Source organism: Papio anubis, chromosome 15, assembly GCF_008728515.1.
Source record: "Papio anubis isolate 15944 chromosome 15, Panubis1.0, whole genome shotgun sequence".
Classification (NCBI taxonomy): domain Eukaryota; kingdom Metazoa; phylum Chordata; class Mammalia; order Primates; family Cercopithecidae; genus Papio; species Papio anubis.
Window position 1 is genome coordinate 79,636,853 of NC_044990.1, and position 22,921 is coordinate 79,659,773.

Consider the following 22,921-nt stretch of genomic DNA (forward strand, 5'->3'; position numbering starts at 1 on the left):
TCTTACCCTTGGAAACGTAGTAAATCTGTCCAGTTCTTCGACAAAGCAGAACATCTGCAAACTTATTGCTGACATAACAATCAAGAGGCTGGCAGTAAATACAACCAAACTCCCAAGCTTTTTTCCAGGACCGAATATCTTGTACACGAAGTCTTCTAATGCAGGTGAAATCTTAATCAGCCGAACTACTCGGAGAACCTATCAAGGGAGAGACAAACATTTATTGATACATCATGACCATTTATTTACACTGAATCTTAAATATGTTCATACTGAAAGATTATTTTATAGTGCTTTATGAAAATTATACCTCTCCATTTGAACATCTAGTGACTAAAAATAACAATAGAATAACCATTGGTTTAGCTCAATGCCTGCCACATAACAAGAACTCAATAAATCCCAAATGAATGGATGAACTGTTTTAACATATTACATGATTATACAAAATGATATTCACTAGTACATATTGTTGAAATAAAATTAATATTTTTCTAATGTTCAAGTATGCAAGGAAACCCAGGTTGAACATTCCTAATTTAAAACATAAAATGCTCAAAAATTTGAAACTTTTCAAGTGCTGATATGAGGCCATAAGTGAAAAATTCTACACCTGACACCTCTGCTTTATGATGGTTCAATGTATACAAACTTTGTTTCATGTGTAAAAAACTATTAAGAATATTGTATACAACTACCTTCAGGGAATGTAATTGAGGTATTTATAAAACATAAACAATGTTTGTGTTTAGAGATAAGATATCCTTATTCCCAGGATATCTCATTATGCACATATATACAAGTGTTCCAAAATCTGACAAACATCGAAAGCCAAAACACTTCTGGTCCCAAGCATTTCGGATACAGATACTCAACCTGTATTAGTTATATTCATCGTCTCACAAAATATTTTCCTAGGTATTATGAGAAAATCATAAGGAAATGGAAAAAGAAGCAAACTTTTGTCAAGAACCTTTACTTCTTACTGAGATTATCACCCCAATATCCATTTTCTCCTTTCTCCTTAAAAAACAGAACTCTCCAAATTTTAACCTGGGGCTATAGTCTACACGTTCCAGTCTCCCTCGCAGCTAGCTGTCTCCAGTGGACTGGGTTCAGACCTATGGAATATGAGAGGAAATGATTTGTACAAGTTTTGGTGCATTAAGTTAAACTTTCTCTGAATCCTTTAAAAAATACCTTCCTCTTGCCTGGAAATGGAAACAAATAGCGTAGCCCCTTTGGACCAGAAATAGAAGGCTTGCATAGAATACGACAGGTCTTGTCCAACCCAACAGGCTGGGTGACCATGGCGGGCAGAGCCACCTGCTTTCCCCGCATACTCACCAACTGCTGCAGAGAAATAAACTTCTGTCTTATGTACGTTTTGTATTTTTGGATCTTCTTTATATGTACTTAACTATTCTTTCTCTCTCTATATATGTGTGTGTCTGTATATATTTACATATATTTTAGTCATGTGTCGCATAACTTTTGAGTCAAGTATGGGCCACGTATAGGATGGTGGTCCTATAAGACTGTACCTTTTCTATATTTAGCTATGTTTAGATACACAAATACTTACCATTGCGTGACAATTGCCTACAGTATTCGATGTAGTCATACACTGTACACGTTTGTAGCCTGGGAGCGATAGGCCATACCATATAGCTATACATATAGGTTTGTATGTGTGTATAGTTTGTATATGTTTGTATAGTAGGCTATACATCTAGGTTTGTGTAAGTAAACTCTATGATCACACGACAACAAAATTGCCCAACAATGCATTTCTCAGAATGTATCTCTGCTGTTAAGTGATGCATGACTGTGTATATATACACATACACACACACACATATCTAAATATAGATATATTTAGATGTTTTGTATACATACATTTGCAAAAAAATAAGTAATTAATTGACAAATTTATTCACTCATTTGTTTAACAAACATTTCTTGATTACTATATGCCAAACTTTGTGTTGGACAAATAGGTTCAATGGCTACTATTACAAAGTGAGTATAACACAAAGACACAGCTTTTAAGGACACATTTATATGATTAGTATGTATAAATTAGTGCATAATTAAAAGTTGAAGTATATAGTGTGAAAAATACAAATTTTCATTGAGTTTAAGATGTCATCAATTTTGTATATAGCTCTAAGAAATAAAAAACTGCTGCCAGTTAAAGTATAACACATCACTGATAATAACAGCTCCCAAATTCAGAGATATTAACATAGGAAAATTGCATTCTTGATCATCCAAGATTATTTGATGTCAACAAGAGACTGAGTTGTTTGTGAAAGATGAATAGTGTATTTGGAATACTGTAAGAAACAGAAAATGCATTTTTAAAAATTAGATTTGGCCGGGCCCGGTGGCTCACACCTGTAATCCCAGCACTTTGGGAGGCCGAGGCGGGCAGATTATGAGGTCAGAAGATTGAGACCATCCTGTCTAACATGGTGAAACCCCGTCTCTACTGAAAATACAAAAAAATTAGCCGGGTGTGGTGGCAGGTCCCTGTAGTCCCAGCTACTCGGGAGACTGAGGCAAGAGAATGGCGTGAACCCAGGAGGTGGAGCTTGCAGTGAGCCGAGATTGCGCCACCGCACTCCGGCCTGGGCAACAGAGCAAGACTCTGTCTACAAAAAAAAAAAAAAAAGAAATTGAATTTTAATTTTTACATGTCTAAAATAACATATGTTTGTTTTTGGCTTTCCAGTGCCTCTAGCTTCTTCAACTCTGCCTGATTTTCCTTTGGCAAATCATTCCTACCCCAGTCTTAGTACAGAGGTGCAAGAAGGACTCCTCAATCCTCATGATCCAAATCCGGTCAGAGTATTCACAATCATCTGAGTCATCCTTAGGGCTTTTGCTGGATGCCTTTAATAAGAAATATTCTATTGTTTTTGGCTGGTCGTGGTGGCTCACGCCTGTAATCCCAGCTCTTTGGGAGGCTGAGGTGGGCAGATTACGAGGTCAGGAGATTGAGACCATCCTGGCTAAAGTGGTGAAACCCTGTCTCTACTAAAAATACAAAAAATTAGCCGGGCACGGTGGTGGGTGCCTGTAGTCCCAGCTACTCGGGAGGCTGAAGCAGGAGAATGGCATGAATCCGGGACGTGGAGCTTGCAGTAAGCTGAGATCTGGCCACTGCACTCCAGCCTGAGTGACAGAGGGCGACTCTGTCCAAAAAAAAAAAAAAAAAGAAATATTCTATTTTTTTTTAATCCCCAATGGGCACTGCTATAAGAGTCACACAAACTATGCCCTCCTAGGAGCCATCTTTGCCTCCACATGGAGAAAGCCAGCTTAAGAATGTCACCGACACACCAACAGAAGGAAGGTAGGTGAAGACACACACTGAGCCCCTGACACCATATTAGCCTCTGAATTTTGCCATACCTGAAACCACGCTTACTATATTTACTTTGATTTAACAGGAAATATCAATGGTCAGTCTTATTCCTATTGTCCGCAGAATGCAAATGATATGGTTTACGGCATGTAAGTAAACCAATTGAAAAAAATGACTGAAGTTGTGAAATGCATATTTCCTTCATGCTAATTTGAAATTTTTAAACATATGTAAGAAATTATGTTGTTCAAATTAAGCATCATACTACATGGTGAAGCTACCAATTTTTCCTGCTGTAATTCTTAACATACATTCCCAAATCAGAGCATATTACTCTCAGATAATCTTTACAAACAATAAGCAAACAGCTTTATCATAAGAACTATTAAAGTTCATATTCATATTAATATCCAGAATAATAATCTGGAAAGATTTCACATTTTTATCAGATTTGTCTATTCTCAGACATAAATAATTTGATACCTAACTGTAAACAGCTGAATCTAGACAAGTTTACAGGATCAATTACCAGCTTAGAGCTCAAATTTCCATAGTTTTCCTGAGTTGTATTAAAATCATAACTGAAAGATTGTCTAATTTTGAAGCCCATCCCAAATTCTAATAAAAACAGCCTGTGCACATCTGTGCAATTTTAATGAATTAATATTTTGTTAGCTTGAAAAAAATGGAACTATTTAATATAACTTGCACATTGGTGATTTGATCAGCATTTTCAAAGGGTTAAACCTGCACTCCTACAAAGGAAAGATCCCTGTCAGTGAGTCTAATTGTGCCTTTTCATTTATTCAGCGATCAGTAGGTTTTCCATTCTATCTACCCTATGAAGCTTTTTGATTTTGTCTTCCTAGAGATACAACACAAAGTAAACCATACTCTGAAAGATAAGCACTTCAGAACATTTTGTGGTTGTCTCCAAAACACATTTTCCTGGTCACATTTCTGAGTCTTTCTCTTAAAGGTCACTCTGTTGATTTTTAGTGAGATGCTGTAGAAATTGCATAGTTAAGAACATGAACTCTGAAATTCAGGTTCTTGGAAAGAAGTTTTAGCTCCATCATTTGCGAGGTATGTGGTCTTGGGCAAGTCAACAGATTTCTTCAGACCTCAATTTACACATACAGTCTTTATCTCAGGGATTGTTGTGAGAAACAAATGAGACAATGCACTCAACAAGATGGCTGACACACAGAAAATTCACAAGAAGCACCAGTCAACATCATCATGATGATACAGGTATGTAAGAACCACAGCATTTTGTAAGACCTTATGACTTCCCATAGGCCATGCTGCCCTGCATTGGTTGCAGCCCAGCCACAGTGGCCTTTGTGCTATTCCTTGAACCACATCAATCATGCACCCACCTAAGGACATGGTCAATGTGATTCTCTCCATCTGGAATGCTTCGCCTCAGACCTCCTTACAGTTTGCTCCTTCACTTCATTGAGTCTCTGCTCAAACCTCACCTCTTCAGAGAGGGCTTCTATGAACAACTAATCTAAAATAGCCCCCCACTACACAATTTCTATTCTTTTTACCCTGCACACTTCTTCCTTAAGACATTTCCAGTACTTGTACTTCACATTCCTTTGTGTACTTCTTTGTTAACTGTTTGCCTTTAGAATTTAAGCTTCATAAAGTGGGAACCCTCTCTGCTTTGCCCACTGCTCCATCTTCAGTATCTGAAACAGTGGCCAACACATAGTAGAAGCTCAGTAAATATCACTTGAATAAATACATTAATAACATCAGTAATTAGTCTAACAGATAACTTATATATATTTTATACTTTAAGTTCTAGGGTACATGTGCACAAAGTGCAGGTTTGTTACATATGTATACCTGTGCCACGTTGGTGTGCTGCACCCATCAACTCGTCAGCACCCATCAACTCGTCATTTACATCAGCTATAACTCCCAATGCCATCCCTCCCCGCTCCCCCCTCCCCATAATAGGCCCCGGTGTGTGATGTTCCCCTTCCCGAGTCCAGGTGATCTCATTGTTCAATTCCCACCTATGAGTGAGAACATGCTGTGTTTGGTTTTCTGTCCTTGAGATAGCTTGCTAAGAATGATGGTTTCCAGCTGCATCTATGTCCCTATAAAGGACACAAACTCATCCTTTTTATGGCTGCATAGTATTCCATGGTGTATATGTGCCACATTTTCTTAATCCAGTCTGTCACTGATGGACATTTGGGTTGATTCCAAGTCTTTGCTATTGTGAATAGTGCCGCAATAAACATATGTGTGCATGTGTCTTTATAGCAGCATGATTTATATTCCTTTGGGTACATACCCAGTAATGGGATGGCTGGGTCATATGGTACTTCTAGTTCTAGATCCTTGAGGAATCGCCATACTGTTTTCCACAATGGTTGAACTAGTTTACAGTCCCACCAACGGTGTAAAAGTGTTCCTACTTCTCCACGTCCTCTCCAGCACCTGTTGTTTCCTGACTTTTTAATGATTGCCAGTCTAACTGGTGTGAGATAGTATCTCATTGTGGTTTTGATTTGCATTTCTCTGATGGCCAGTGATGATGCTAGCCATAAGTAGAAAGCTGAAACTAGATCCTTTCCTTACTCCTTATATGAAAATTAATTCAAGATGGATTAGAGACTTAAATATTAGACCTAATACCATAAAAACCCTAGAAGAATACCTAGGTAATACCATTCAGGACATAGGCATGGGTAAGGACTTCATGTCTAAAACACCAAAAGCAATGGCAACAAAAGCCAAAATTGACAAATGGGATCTAATTAAACTAAAGAGCTTCTGCACAGCAAAAGAAACTACCATCAGAGTGAACAGGCAACCTACAGAATGGGAGAAAATTTTTGCAATCTACTCATCTGACAAAGTGCTAATATCCAGAACCTACAAAGAACTCAAACAAATTTATAAGAAAAAAACAAACAACCTCATCAAAAAGTGGGCAAAGGATATGAACAGACATTTCTCAAAAGAAGACATGCATACAGCCAACAGACACATGATAACTAATATTTTTTTTTTTTTTTTTTTTTTTTTTTTTTTTTTTTTTTGAGACGGAGTCTGGCTCTGTCACCCGGGCTGGAGTGCAGTGGCCAGATCTCAGCTCACTGCAAGCTCCGCCTCCCGGGTTCCCGCCATTCTCCTGCCTCAGCCTCCCGAGTAGCTGGGACTACAGGCGCCCGCCGCCTCGCCCGGCTAGTTTTTTGTATTTTTTTAGTAGAGACGGGGTTTCACCGTGTTCGCCAGGATGGTCTCGATCTCCTGACCTCGTGATCCGCCCGTCTCGGCCTCCCAAAGTGCTGGGATTACAGGCTTGAGCCACCGCGCCCGGCGATAACTAATATTTTAAAGGAAGCCACTTTGCACTAAACATTACTTCATTTAAATGTGAGAAATATGAAATTGTCTAAGGAAAGACTTGTTGGCAACACAGTTAAGAAAGGTTGATTGAAATGAGAAGTGTGAGGACCAACAGGGAAGACCAATGTGGGCCTTTATATAAAGAGCCGCTCTGTCTGGTACAGTGGATTCTCCACATGCAAATTTGCAAAAACCCTTGGGACACCTAAGTTTCTCAAGAGATTTACTTTTTAGCCACACATTAACTGAGATCATTTTTATTCATTATTAATACATTAGAAAAAGATAAGCATGGCCATGTGTAGAGAGATACAAATGAAAATCACTTAATCATTAACATAAATTAAACAGAACCAATTACAGTATAATCCAAAATCAAAGACAGCACTGAAATTGCAAACTTCACTATAATTTGACTATCTATCTATCTATAAAATGGTTACAGCCTTGCAGGCTAATTTTAGATATTTTGTAAAAAACAGACTAGTAGGAAAAAAAGACATGATGACAAGGAACCTACAGACGATTAATAATTTGTTATAAGTTGGTTTATTTCTCTCTAGTCATTTTTTTCCATTTTATAGGTATTTTACATACACATATAATAAATATATATGTAGTTATATAATTTATACTTTTTATCATTTAAATAAAACAGTCATATTTCTAAATTATAAAAAACTCATCATAATTATAATTTTATGGTTAAATTTGCATTTTGACTTACTAAGCTATTCCTCAAATGTTTGTCATTGAAACAGTTTCCACTTTTTCTCTCATTAACAATTCTATAATAAATATTTTGCACACAAAATTTGGATATTTTCTAACTTTTTGCTGAAAAATAGTATGTCAGGGACTATAGCAATATTAAGACCCTGAATATATTTTATACTGTACCTTTGCTGAAATAGGCAACACCAATTTTCTTAATTTGGTTACTTTAATAGCTTTGTAAAAAAGGTATCCTGTGGTTTTGATATAAAGCATATTCTCTATAATTATGCGCAATGATGCCCTAAAGTAGGTACTCAATGGCCATGATAACTTTGTGAATCTAGATAGCAGTGCACAAAAGTTTATAATCGCATGAATGTTTGGAAAGCACATTTTGTATCAAGAATTTCAAATGTATATATCTGTTGCCCCAGCCATGTCACTTATGATAATCAAGCTTCAGGATATAACTCAACAAATGAGGAGAGATTTACATCCACAGACGCTGAGGGAAGTGAGCACTTGAACCATGAAAATCCTCTGTGGTTTCAATATGCTTGGCTGTGATTATAAGGGCTCAGCTTTTTGCCTGGGTTTGTGGAGGGTTTTGCTTTTTACATTTTGTGAATTATATTTGCATGTCCTTTTCCCCAGGTACTAAAAGTGTCTAGTTACAAGTGATTTGGCAGCTAAAGTGAATATTGTTCTGAGAATAATACTTTGGTATTACTAACAAATAAAATCAATAAAGTTGCAATGCATGTTCTTTTTCCTAAGGGGTTAGAGTCCCGTTTCTCAACATCACTTCTTTAAAATTCTGTTGCCACTTTAGTTCCCAACTATCTAACAATATCTATTTAGAAAACAATCAATGCACTTTCTGGTGTTTCCATGATAAATTATATAAATGACCAAGTTTGAATCAGGAAAATGACTATATTTAAGGTATTTTTTTACTAGTATAGCATGTACACATATTTTATCATTTTGACTAAGTATTCACCAGGACAGTGAGCACGTTGCTACATTCAATAATAACAAAGAATGTAACTAATAATTACTGTTTATTGCATAATTAGAAAGCAATGTGATTCAATATATCACATTTTAAAAAGATATCCAATTATTATAAGTTAAATAAGAATTATAAGTGCCATCACAAAGTAAGTAACAGGCATTTATAAGTAATACTGTATGACTAATAACAATCTGTAAAGGTAAGTTTTATAAACCTTTAATATTTTCATTGTAAATCATTGTTGAGCAAACACTTAGGCTTATTGACAAGGAAGATAAACACTTGGGATTAAGTTAATGTTTCCTACTATTTAAAGTTTGTGCCAACATCTTATGTAGTTTAAAATTTGATACGCATATATGGATATATGTTATCCATATACAAAAATATTTGTATCTATATACTGCTAATTTAGGAAAAGTAAGTAAAATATCTATATTGTTCCTTTGAATTTTCAGGAGTTTTAAAAGCAATTGTTACAATTTATGTTTGTTTTTTTTTTTTTTTTTTTTTTTTTTTTGAGACGGAGTCTCGCTCTGTAGCCCAGGCTGGAGTGCAGTGGCCCGATCTCAGCTCACTGCAAGCTCCACCTCCCGGGTTTACGCCATTCTCTTGCCTCAGCCTTCCCGAGTAGCTGGGACTACAGGCGCCCGCCACCTCACCCGGCTAGTTTTTTGTATTTTTTAGTAGAGACGGGGTTTCACCATGTTAGCCAGGATGGTCTCGATCTCCTGACCTCGTGATCCGCCCGTCTCGGCCTCCCAAAGTGCTGGGATTACAGGCTTGAGCCACCGCGCCTGGCCGTTACAATTTATGAACGCACTATTTCTAATTTTTAAGATGTCATTGTGCCTCCTCAAGTTCATACCATAATAGTTATTATATATAAATATTATATATAATTCTATGTGGTTGTTAAAATAATGTGACAGGTATTTATTCTGGAAATAAAAAAATTTCTAAAGACAAATAGGCATTATTTGTATTACCTGAAAGTATGTGAATTGTGAATGATAAAGATCTGGATATACATGAAGAGTAGTTCCAATTACGAGTAGTAGCTCGAATTTGTGGAGAGATGAGCTAATGTATCCAGTAAATCCCAAACACCATATCTTCAGAAGTGCTTCCAAATCAAACAGTACTGTAAAAGCCACCTAGAGACACAAAGAAACATTGAAATTGAAATTCAAAACTATAATTTATTCTAAATTATTTCACATATTTGTCAGTGTATGAATTTTTGCCAGTATCATACACACTAAGGAGCCCCATAAAGTCAAGAATGACATTTTACTTTTAAAATGCATTTGAAATACACCAACTAGAACACAGTAGACCAAAACAATCTTAAGCAATTATAAAAACATGTTACAATTTTGAATGTTTGTGAGTGGCTTTCTTTATTATCTATATTTGATATTATTTTAAAACCATTATTATTTAAAGACTTTCTACATGCACAAAAGGCTGAAATTTTTTGTATGTTGTATTTTTTAAAGATAAAATTTCTTTAATGTACATGGCATATTATAAAATAACAACTTACATATTTCTAACCACAATTAAACCAAAATTTAAAAGTTAAAATATCATTTATTCCTTTAAGCTTTAGGCCACATGGCAAAAGAGAAATTGGGATTTCATATCAAGCAATTTATCTACGTGTGCATTAGCAAATAAATCAATATGTTACTTCATTATCAATAAAATTAATGATCAGTATTACTATATTAACACATTTACTTGATCTTTTAATCTCTCACATGCATTCTATGAATTCACTATTCCAAATAATATTATAAAACACACACATAAAGACAGCATGTTATTTTCCTTTATGTGTCCTATGAAGAAGAATTTTCATTTTGTAAAGGAGACTGCAACTGGAATTAAAATTTGCAATAAAAGATTAACTTCTAATTAAAGACTATGAGGGTGACTATTGGGATTAGTCATAATAGGTCCCTCTGAGAAGACACTACATGATTTATTGAAGATAGGAATACAGCAGAGCTTGCTTCTCTTTTTCTAGGCTAATATGGGGTATCAGAAGGGATTTTCTTCCACTCACACATGGAACATGCAGGGAAAATGCAGTTTTAATAATAGTGTTTTAAGAAATGAAACATTAAAGGCACTGTAGATAGTTAATTTAGATGTGAAGAGGAAATTAGCATCACTTCTCAAATCTACCATTTCTGTAGATTCTAGTTGCTTTTTAATTTTAATTGCCATTTCCCTCCTCAAAAATATAAAAAGGTAATATATTTTAAATTTGAAATGATCTTAAGTCCATAAAACACGTGGATGAACTCCCTTGCCCACGTTTCTCAGGTATTTCATGTTCATGTCATGTATATTCTTTCCTTGATCATCTGCATCTTCATGTACACATATGTAATCACATAAACAGGCTTGCAATTACATGTCTTTACATGAGATGTAAAAACAAGTGTTACAATTTATGAAAGCACTATTTCTAATTTTAAAGATGTCATTGTCTCTCTCAAGTTCATACTTTCTATACAATTATTCTGTATAAATATTATATACAGTTCTATGAAGTTGTTAAAAATAAGGTGACAGGTATTTACTCTGGAATGAAAAAAAATTCTAAAGAAAAATAGGCATTCCTGGTATTACCTAAAGTTATGTGAACTGTGAATGATAAAGATCTGGGTATGCAAGAAGAGTATATGTCACTCTGCAACTTGCTTTTCTGACTCACTAACAATCGTGGATGTTCCTCCAGATTAAGGGATATAGGTCCTAAGTTTTAATTATCAGCTGTATAATTTCCCATAGTGTTCAACGTTTATATAACTCAACATTTTCTCTACTAATTCATTGATGGGTGGTATTTGCAGGAATCATCAGGAAAGGTGGTTAAGCACTTTGCTACTTCAATAAAAAGGTTGCACTAAGCATCCTCCCTCAATACCAGTATGTATTAAGGCTTTCATATCTATTAATATATTTCCAAAGTTGGTATTACTGGGGCAAAGACAGATTTGTGTGTTTTAAATTTAGAAAATATTAAAGTGATTACTTTCAAAATATTATAAATTATTTGCCCTTTCACAATACAGGAAAGTTTTCTTGTCTCAAATCCATGCCAGTATCAGTGTAATCAAACTTATTGTTGCTCATCTGTTTACATGTTTATTAATCCCTTTAATTTCTTTTTAAAGTAATTAAATATTACTGTTCATAACCTTGACACTATTGTATGGTGTTATTCGCTATATACACTGCAAACATTTTTTCCCCAGCCAACAGTCTGGTTTCTAACTTTGATATTGTTAGTGCACAAACATAAAATTTACATATTCACATATGTCTACAACTTTATGATTTTTTTCTTTATCTTTTACATACAAAATAGAACTTTAAGAAGATTAATACTAGCTTTCATATCCAGGAATACACTTTTCCTATTTATTTGAACTATATTTTATATTCTTTAATAAATTTTTTCCATATAAATATTCTATCTATCTATCTATCTATCTATCTATCTATCTATCTATCTATCTATCTATCTATCTTTTTTACTATTTCTACCTAGTTAGTTCCAGTGGGAAGAAAAGCTATTGATTTCTCTATATTGACCTTCTATACCCACTTTACTAGATTCTTCTATTCTAATATTTTTCATAAAGTCTCATGAGTTTTATAGAAATATGCACATTTCATCTGGAAAGAAAATAAGATTATTTCATTTTTAAGATTTATTTTTGGAGTTAATAATATGAATGCATTAGTTATAAAGGTACAGTTGTATAAAGGTTACTAAATACAAAATGGTAATAATAGGAATCCATAACTTGCTCCTTGTTTTCAATGAAAGTTTCTTCAGCGTTCATATACAGTGGTTGAAATGAGTCTTGGTGATTAATTTTTACCATGTTTAAAGACTTTCCTTTTCTTCCTATTCTCCTTCAAAGGATTTAACTTTCAATTCACTGAGGCAATGAAATATACCACAAGAGTTCCTGATGTTAACCATTTATTTATTTTTGGAAAAAAACTCTAGATGATAACGCTAACAAGTTGGATTTTATTGGGTAATGTATTTTATTTATAATTTTCACAGTTACTGTTGTATGTGAAATTGGCCTATAATTTTACTTGTATATCATTATCAGGTTTTGGCTAAGATTATGCTAGCTTTATCATCTGTACTGTACAGTTTTCTATCTTTCGTATGATAATCTCTGAAATAAAATAAGAATTAGCACACCTTTAAAAGCAGACAGAAAGCACCAGGAAACCCACATGGGCACAGTCCTTTTCGTGATGGTGGAGCGAAGCTTTCCACTGCTGCTCAGATCAGGTTTCTTATCCATCAATTTGGCAGTTTGTGTTTTGCCAGGAAGTCATTAATTGTCTCTAGATTTTCAAGATCTGCATTTAGAGTACATATTTTTCCAGAAAGAATTGGTTCTTCCAGGGAACCTGGGTCATCTTAGAAATCTGGGCTCCCGGCCGGGCGTGGTGGCTCAAGCCTGTAATCCCAGCACTTTGGGAGGCCGAGATGGGCGAATCATGAGGTCAGGAGATCGAGACCATCCTGGCTAACACGGTGAAACCCCGTCTCTACTAAAACAAAAATACAAAAAACTAGCCAGGCGAGGTGGTGGGCGCCTGTAGTCCCAGCTACTCAGGAGGCTGAGGCAGGAGAATGGCGTAGACCCGGGAGGCGGAGCTTGCAGTGAGCTGAGATCCGGCCACTGCACTCCAGCCTGGGCGACAGAGCGAGACTCCATCTCAAAAAAAAAAAAAAAAAAAAGAAATCTGGGTCCCCCTTAAATCAACTTTTGGCTGCTGTTTCTAGGTTCTGGACATAATGGGATTTTGAGTTCCAACCCCATGAGTGGGCAGCCTGTCTTACATAATTCAGTGGAGATAACATAACTATTTTTTTCTTTTTTGAGACAGAGTCTCACTCTGTCACCCAGGCTGGAGTGCAGTGGTGTGATCAATCTTAGCTCACTGCAGCCTCTGCCTCCCAGGTTCAAGTGATTCTCCTGCTTCAGCCTCCCGAGTAGCTGGAATTACAGGCAGATGCCACCACACTCGGCTAATTTTTGTATATTTAGTAGAGATAGGGTTTCACCGTGTTGGTCAGGTTGGTCTTGAACTCCTGACCTCAAGTGATCCACCCGCCTCGGCCTCCCAAAGTGCTGTGATTACAGGCGTGAGCCACCATGCCTGGCCAGAGATAACATTTTTGATCTTCCAGGGGTCAAGGTTCACACTGATGGTTCCCTCATCCTTTCCCTCTCAGGGATGGGATTTTTGCTTCCTGAGGTTATGTGGGCCCTCTCTTCTGCCTCTTTAGTTTGCACAGGCCTCTAGTCTCTTCTGTCCTGGACACACTCCCGAAAACTGCAAGTTCTGGTCACAAGGATATGCAAATGCCCTCAGGGCAGCCACTGCCTTGGGGCCTATCTGGTATTCTGGACTCATGTCACATTTAATTTTTGGCCTCAAGAATTTTCTTTAATTTTTTGCACACTCTGCTGAACATTTAAAATGCTTTAATATTTTAGGTGTTTTGTGGAAACAATTTTTAGCTACCTTTCAGGGCCACTTTGTACATGCTTCCTATAGGCAGTGTACAATTTTATTTTGTGTTTAAACATACCCAGATTTTCTAGGGTTTTGATAGGAAAATTCAACCTACTCAAACAGAATGTACCAAAGTTATACTTGGTCTTACGCTTCCTGTTTATTTTGTGTCATTGCTATTTCATTTTTAACTTTACCTTGTCTTTTTTGTAACTTGGTCAACTATTTGCTAATTTCTTTCCCCCTTCATTAATTTGGGCACTCGACTTGGTTTTTCTAATCCCCTGGTTTAGTTCTCAATGGTTAGACATCAAACCTACACTTTTTTCTTATTGCTTCAAAATTAAATTGCTGGCTCACTCATCCCTCCACCCCACACATCTGCAAACATCACAGCACACTTCTACCATCCCACTCTCCATTGATATCACACCCTTTCTGAAGTCCTGGTTTTGCTGAAACAGTTTACAAATTTATTACTAGTTTCTTGAATATTATCATTTCTCTTTTTCTCAAAGATCCCTATTTGACATATTTAATATTATCTATTGAGATCCAATGCCCATCAATTCTCTCTTCTTCTATGTAGTCATTGAGATTGCAATTTACTTATCTTGTGATTAGTACACTTTAGTTTTCTTAAATAAATATCAAGGGTTGTATGCTCTTAGTCCTTTTATATATAAAATGCATTTTTAGCACTGACAGATGAACAAGTTGTCTGTGCACAGATTCTGGAGCTGCCGTTCTATTCTCTCAGTAGTCTATGTATACTGATTCACTACCTTCTACTTTCCAATATTGTAGATGAGTCATCCATTGCACAATAAATTTATTTTACTTTTTCGGGTTACTTATGCCTGTTCAGAGGCTGAACAAGGTTTTTTCTTTATGCTTGCAACCAAGGAAGGTCACCAGGACATGAGTAAGAATCTATTTTCATTTAATCTCACTAAAATTTAATGAGCTCTTTCAGTCTGCAGATTTTTTTTTTTTTTTTTTTTTTTCATTTAGGAAAGTTTTCTTCTGTTGCTTATGACAACTTCTATCTGCTCTCTTTTTCCTTCAGGGACTCCCATTATTCATAGCGGTGTGGATAGGCTATTTTACTTTGCCCTTATTATTACATCTCTACCACTTTTTGAGTTGTTTTTTCTCACTTCATCTCCCATATTAAAAACTAGCCCTCAAGGACTGTGCCCTTTTTAAACTCATTTTTTGCACATTTTTAGTTGAAGTTACAGAAATTTCATTTTGTGCCCCACTTATTTTTCTTGAGACATAACAACAGCAACAACAACAACAACAACAACAGCAACAACAACAAACTATTCTCTCTCCCATCAATTCTACTTGCTTGGGAAATCCCCATACTAGACATTTGTCTTGATTCTCTGAGTTTCATCCTCAGTTTCTGAGTCTCCCTTCGTGTGTGAATTAACTTTTCTTTCCTTCGCCATAGATATATGTTTCTGATGTAATTGTCGTTTATCTTTTACGCTCTCTTAAGCAGTGGCAATGAGGGGTAGTAGAGGGCACCATAGTTTATGGAGGCGAAAAACCTGAAAAGCCATAGCTCCTTTGCTGAACATCTGAAGGAGGCTTTTTGGCGACAGGATTTCCCATAAACGAGTGGAGTCATTTACTGACCCCCTTCTCCACCTGGAGTAATTCAGTCTCTAGTGAGGTTCCCTTCCTGGCCTATTGAGATCCACAGGACTCTGTGGATGGCTCCTGGACCACAAGCAGCAGGCAGGCAGGTCCAGTTCCTCTGCAGGAGATGAAATGCTCTCTGCCCTGAGCAGTGGCCTCAGGGGACCAGAGGACTCAGACTTTGCTGCGAGTCCTGCGAGTGGTACTTCCTCTCTAGCACAGGCTTCTTAGTTCTGGCCTCTCAATGATATGGGGAAGACCTGAACCTGTTCTCTTTCCTATGGATACTAGGGAATCTCAGGAGAAACTGAAATTGATGTGCCATGAAGGTGCCATCCACATCCCTGACCTGGTTGCTGTATTAGCAGAGGAAACAGTAACAGGCGTGTATGACATCATCTCTTCCTTCACCTGCATTTTCAGGCTGAGACTTTCATTCGAAAGAAAGAGTGGTGATCCATTTTACAGTGTTTTTTAAGAACACCACTAATAAATGCCTGAAAGATATTCTAATAGATTGCCTAATTATGTATACATACAATTAATCACTTTACTAACTGCATATATTATCAAAAGGACAGATGGAATGAACTGTTTAAATGAACATAATTTATAGCAAAACATGCAGCTGGATCTGTTTGCATTATGATTTTCTTTTGTGGGAAAACGATATTCTTTTGAAAGACACTAAAAGGCACTAAAAGATTTAACAAACTGTTATGTGATTGTATTTAAATAGCTATAGCCTTACTGATTTTCCTACTAGAATTCCTGATTCCAGATTCTCTTGGAATCAAATGCCTTGCTTTGAACATAATTTGTTAACTTTTACAAGCCAACACTCTAGCGCTCTGAAATATTAACGCCAAAGTGATAACATTTTATGGAAAAACAATGCACATAAAAATATGCCTACCTTACTTGAAGGTATGGGTTATTCTGCCATAGAGAAGAACTATGTCAGGATTTAAAGAAGGTGATTAGGAAAATCAAATTAGTTTAAATGATCACTAATTATTTCAGTGTAGGTTATGGGGTTTGGTATAGGACTTAAATTCAGAGGACTATAATAGTTCAGAAGAACCAAAATCGAAGCAGTGGAGGCAAGCTCTAGTAACCACTTAAGGTGCAGCTCCAGATTATCGCAGTAAACTCAACTTTGATGGTAGTTGGACAGGGTGGAATTTGCCAGGGGCATGCTGGGAGCCATCTGAAAGGGAGAAGGCAACTGGGCTCTCTGCAGAACCTAGTTGCCTGGAGGGCTCCCACCAAAGTCACCTGAGCAGGTGTCCAATCTCAGGGCTTTCTGCAAATCCCAGGCATTCAGCAGGCAGCCTGTGGAAAAGTGGAAGATTGGCTTCCATTTGTCACTCTGAGCCTGGCAGCCCTCCACTGCTTTGGCTCTCCTCAGTCTGCAGCCCCTGCACCAAGAAGGTCTCACTGAGACCTTTCTTCTGTTTCATATTCTGCGGTGCATTCCACCTTTACGAGTACCTACAAGTTAAAACTTAACTTTTTAAGAGTTGAGACAAAATTTGTAAGAGTATAATAAACTTTTCTTCTTCTTCTTTTTTTTTTTTTTTTTTTGCATTACTTTAAGAAAACTTAGAAACAATGCATAGGAAAGAAGAGAAATATTTATTTCTTCTTACAAATACCCTAAAGCAGTGTTTCTCAATCTTTTTTATTTAATCACCTCTTCTAAGAGGTCTTTTAGAGATTTTGTTCTCAATCACCACCTCATGGAGTTTTGATACCTCTAATGTATTATATATCTGTTTACATACTCTACTTTGGTTGTTTGGTCTACATAGCAATCTGCATTATAAAAGAGTTAGAATTTTCTACCCCTCCCCCCACCAACTAAGAACATATTTGCACCCCTTCAGAGGTGATTTTACACCCTGTTGAGAATGCATGCTCAACCAATATACCTGGTTTGATGTCGCCATAATGAGACAGGGGAATAGGGTCTGGAGGCAGGGAACCTAAGGCCATTTCACACTGACTTCCTAGAACTAAACTGAAAGAAAAACCCTAACTTTCCATGCCTGAGTAACAAAAGGACCAGGGGCTACTCCCTTTGCAAGCCCCTACCTTTTCTGTGCGGCAGATGGATAATTGAAAGTACCTCTGATTGGTTGCTTTTCCCAACCAGACACTTGCATAGGAATGTAACTTCGTAACTTAACCTCAGCCTCTGATTGGGTGCCACCACTTCATTTACATGGGGTGAACATTTACATGGGGTGGCCAATGGGAAACCTCTAGGGGGTATTTGGACCTAAGAAGATTCTGTATCTGGGGCCCTTGAGCGCTGCTTGGGCTCACTCCCACACTGTGAAGTGTACTTTCACTTTCAATAAATCTCGCTTTCCTTGTTTCACTCTTTCCTTGCTTTTCTGTGCGTTTTGTCCAGTTCTTTATTCAAAACGTCAAGAACCTGGACAACTTGCAGTCAAGACCCTCTATCGGTAACAACGGCAGAGTTTAATCTCATAAACACAGGCCTGTGAGATAAAATAGTAGAGATAGACATTGCCCACACGTGGAAAGATACTTGAAATATGTTATCTAATATTTGTGTTGCAGTCTCTGTTTTCTAATTTCAAAGAAACATAATGGATATCATGAGAAAAGAATGCATATTTATCACAAAGGAAGGTTACAGGACAAAGCTCACAAGAAAATCAGTTCAGGCAATCCCATTCTTTTACATGAAATTCAGATTCAATAACACCAAAAAGTGATTGCTGATTACCTGTATCAGTCTGGAGCTGTCTATCAATCACCCACTCTTAGCTTATAGTGTATATCAGTATGTTAGAAAGAGCAAACTTTGAGATGGATGGTTGAGTAGTCCAGATTGTCATTATTGTATTATTTTTTTACCTAACAAGATAATGTCCAAATCTTTTAGAAACACACACAAAAAGTAATTGTCAGAAGAAACCTATTTACTTGAAGTTTCCCAGAAAATGAAATTAAACTCAACAATAATGTCAAAGACTGCTGCTATGGAAAGATTGATTATTTTCTTAATTTGGTCATTTTTTTGTGATTAATGAACTCAAACGTGGGTGTCAGATTTTGTTGGGGCCAAAATAAATGACTCTTCATTTTAACAAATATCATAAAACCAAACGTCTTCAGAGGAATGCAGAAATCACTTTTCTAGAAAAGAGGACTCCCTGCAAGATAGCAAAATGAATTCATGATTTATGAAACCCCTTCTGTTTCAAACACACTGTGATCAAAGGAAAAGAACAGGAAACCAAAGAGGCAGGAAGGAATTCTAAATGAAGTTAACTTCTTTGTTGACCAGAAATGCAACAGAAATATATGCTAGGTCAAGAATCAGGCAATGTTGGACCCAAATGTTTCCTATAGGGTCAGGAGACTAAGGCACCTTACATAAGGTAAAGACGCGAACCTTTGTAGCATAAAGACAGGGACTAGGATGGGTTTCCTTGCTAAGGAAAGCACAGTGAGAGCAACTACCCAAGGCTAAGACCTTATAGGAAGCTGCAGGCCTCCAGACACAGGAGGAGAAATAATCAGCTTATCTGAAAAATCAGAACAAGATCTTTTATGGACTATGGACTAGTGACAAGAACTGTGATATCACCCATATCAAGGGGCCAGCAATCTGCAAATGACACTTAAAAATCTGGCTCTGGATGGTGGGTTCAAGGTTAAGGCAACTGTAATATCCCTAAGAAAGTAGAAGTGATCACAGAGGGAGGGAGAGAGAAATAAGAAAATCTCCCAAGTCAAATGAGGCAGCATGCGAAGATTTTAAATAAATCTTATGAAAAAGAAAACAAAATTCTAAAATTCAATATATGAATTTACTCTCAATAAAATTAATTTTGTCAAACTTTTTTTTCACAATCATTTAGTTGTTTTTATTATTTTATTTTATTTTTAAATTCAATTCAATTAAATGTAACATTCCGGGATACATGGGCAGGATATGCAGGTTTGTTATATAGGTAAATGTGTGCCATGGTGGTTTGCTGCACCTACAAACGCATTACCTAGGTATTAAGCCCCACATGCATTAGCTGTTTTCCTGATGCTCCCCCTGGCTCTGATTTGTATCCTTTTTGCTTTAATAAAAATGTAATCAGAAGTATAGCACTTTCCTGATTTCTATGAGTCATTCTAGCAAATTATCAAACTTGAGAAGGCTAGTGGAAACCCCCGAGTTTATAGCCTGTTGATATGTCATACGATATGTCATATGTCATATCAACCACATTAGCCATATCATATGTCATATGTCAGGGAGGCCCTGGAACCCCCTGAGCTTACAGTTGGCATCTCAAGTAAGGGTAATCTTGTAGAGGACTGTGCCCTGTGTTATAAAGTTTGGTCTAAAATCCAGGTAGTTAGCATCAGAAGTCATTTACTTATACAAAAAGGAAAGTTATAAATAAACAATACTGGCAGCAAAAAGGATTATACCTTCAGTTTCAATAGAGATTATAAAAATCCTGAGAGAAAACTGTGGAAATGTGAGATATTAGTTAAAATTAATATCTCTATAAATAGCAAGCAATAAACCATCAAACTGATAAACCGTAATAATCAAACCATAAAATAAGTCATTAATCAAGGTCTCTCTTCTCCCTTTCTCCACCAGGGATTCCACTGCAAACAATGGGCCTACATGGCATTCCAGAGGGACTTTATTCACAGAAGAGAAAAAGAGAAAAATACGTTTATTTCATTTGTGAAAGGAAGTGTAACTTCCCTAACATAATCACACTAGCAATGTAAAATAAAATAAAATCATAGAACTACTATCCTTATGATTGAAAATTGGTAATACAATGTCAGCATATTGGATTTGTTTATTAAAAGTAGTGCTACAAAATCAAGTGTCCCAGGAATCTAAAATAGTTTCAGTATCAAAATATCTATTATTCTAATATACTGCACTAAGAAATTAAAAAGGAAAGTCTGTATAGTCAGCTCAATATACGTAGAAGAAGATTGAATACTCAATTCATCATGAGAAACACTCTTAGCAACCTAGAAATAGAAGTGAGTTTATTAACACGATGAAAGGCATCTATAAAAACCTACAAACAACATTAATGATGAGATCATAAGCATTCATATGAAAATATAGAAAAACACCCAGCATGTCCACTATCATTGCCACTATTCAACATTTTATTAGAGACCCACACCAGGACAACAAAAGAAGAAAAATATCAGAGATATAATAATTAGACATGGAAAGACAAAACCTTAATTTCAGAAGATATAATTATCTACATAGAAATTCCAGTCAAGTCTATAGATGATCACAAACAACAAATTGTAGTAAAGTTGCTGGCTATGAATGAGGTCAATATAAAAAAAATTAATATTATTCCTACATCAATAAAAATTTAATTGAAATTATTTCATTCATAAAAGAAACTGTAGGATATGTAGGCATGAATCTGACAAAAAAATGTGGAAGACCTTTGGAGAAAATTATGAAGCATTATTGGAAAATGCTAAGGAAGGTTAGAATACTTGAATAGAGATGTTCTTAACATCAATTAAAATCTCATTAGTAAAGTGAATTAAATTTTCGTAATGTAGAGCAAGAATAGCAAGGCCAAGAACAGATAAAACAAATCTGAAGAAGAATATCAACATCAGTGAGCTTGCCCTAATATATCTCAAGGTTTATTATAAAGGATAGCACATATGACAACATCTTATCAACTAAAGCTTTGATGTATAGACACAGACTGAGGTGTCCAGAAATACAATCGTGCACATGTGTAAACCTGATATAAGACAGAAATGGCACTACAGGAGTGAGGAAAGAATGAATTTTCAATGAATCTTTGAAGGACAATTGTTTATATATGGGAAAAAATTCAAGTCCTTATCTTATTCCAAATGTATTGGAGTCTAATATTGAAAAAGCACAACTTGAAAACTCTAGCCTTTACTATAAGAGAATGTCTTTCGTAACTGTGGTATAGATAAGACACAAAAAGCACTGAACAAAAAATTAAAGATGACTATATCTTGCAGTGTTAAAATTAATAACTTCTATTGAAGAAAAGACAGCAAATAAAAGTTAAAAGACAAGCTGAATGCTGGGAGATGTCTGCACTGCTATTACTAGATAACTGAAAAATCAATTATGGTACAGATTAAACAGGTAAAATTATAGAAGATGAAACTCAGGACTGACAGAATATGAAAAAAAGGTCAAATCTCTGTAGTAACCAAGAAAATGTATATTAAGACTATAATGATTATATTAAATTATAAGAAAATTAAAAATCCTGAACATAAAAATGTAGCATGAAGTAGAGCTGCTCATATATCCTGGTAGGAATGTAAATTGACACAAGCATTTTGAAGTTCAATTTAGCAATATTTAGCAAAGTTGAAAGTGAGCATATCTAACAAATTCACAATTTTAAGTCTAGGGATATGTTTAGAAAGAACTCTCCCAAATGTGCACAGAAACTCAAATGAGAATGTTTACTGAGGCATTGTTTTCAACAGCAAAAAGTTGGAAGCAATTGAAATACCCATTGCCCTTATATGCAGAACAAATAAATGCATGCTTAAATTGACATGAATCAATTTCCCAAATATAATGGTGAGTGAAAGAGAAAAGCGGTATCTTAATACTTCATACTATTATAAAACATGCATTGATATGATGAATATAGTTCTCTGTAGATTAGGGAGAAGGAGGAGATCAAGAAGTAGTACACAGGGAGCTTCTACTCTACTAATGACATTTTATTTCTGAATGAAAAACCTGATCCAAACATGAAAAACTATTAATTTTTTAAAAATCTGGGTGATGGACCCACAAATATTGGTTATAATATTTTCTCTATGGGTTGAATTTATGAAATACTTTCTAATTAAGAAGGAAGTAAAAGAAAGTCACATATTTTCAAAGGATAGAAATTTCAAAAAGAAGGAAAAATAAATAACTATAGAAAAAGAATCCTGCAAAATAATCACATTAATATGCAAAGGCTAATGGTTGCTTCTGACATCATAGGTGTCTGACATAAATAGGTATAATCCTGCCCAAATCTTATTTATGGAAAATTAATTTAGTCTCAGCACCTTTTGCTTCATCAATAATCTGTTTTAGAAACAACATTCTCTCAAGCTGTAACTTCTCTTAACGAACTAGCATCTTGGCAGATTATGACTCA

The 22,921-nt window shown here is 35.9% G+C and overlaps 1 protein-coding gene across 6 annotated transcripts in view; it reads right to left on the bottom strand.

Moving 5' to 3' along the window:
* NALCN (sodium leak channel, non-selective) overlaps positions 1-22,921 on the bottom strand; it is a 342,682-nt gene that overhangs the window by 164,164 nt on the left and 155,597 nt on the right. For all 6 annotated transcript variants that reach the window (XM_021929744.2, XM_003914045.4, XM_009192178.4 and 3 more), the window contains 2 exons: positions 9,476-9,643; positions 7-198 (listed from right to left, as the gene is read on the bottom strand). In XM_021929744.2, coding sequence (XP_021785436.1) covers positions 7-198; positions 9,476-9,643 — 360 coding nt within the window. The remainder of the gene's footprint in view (positions 1-6; positions 199-9,475; positions 9,644-22,921) is intronic.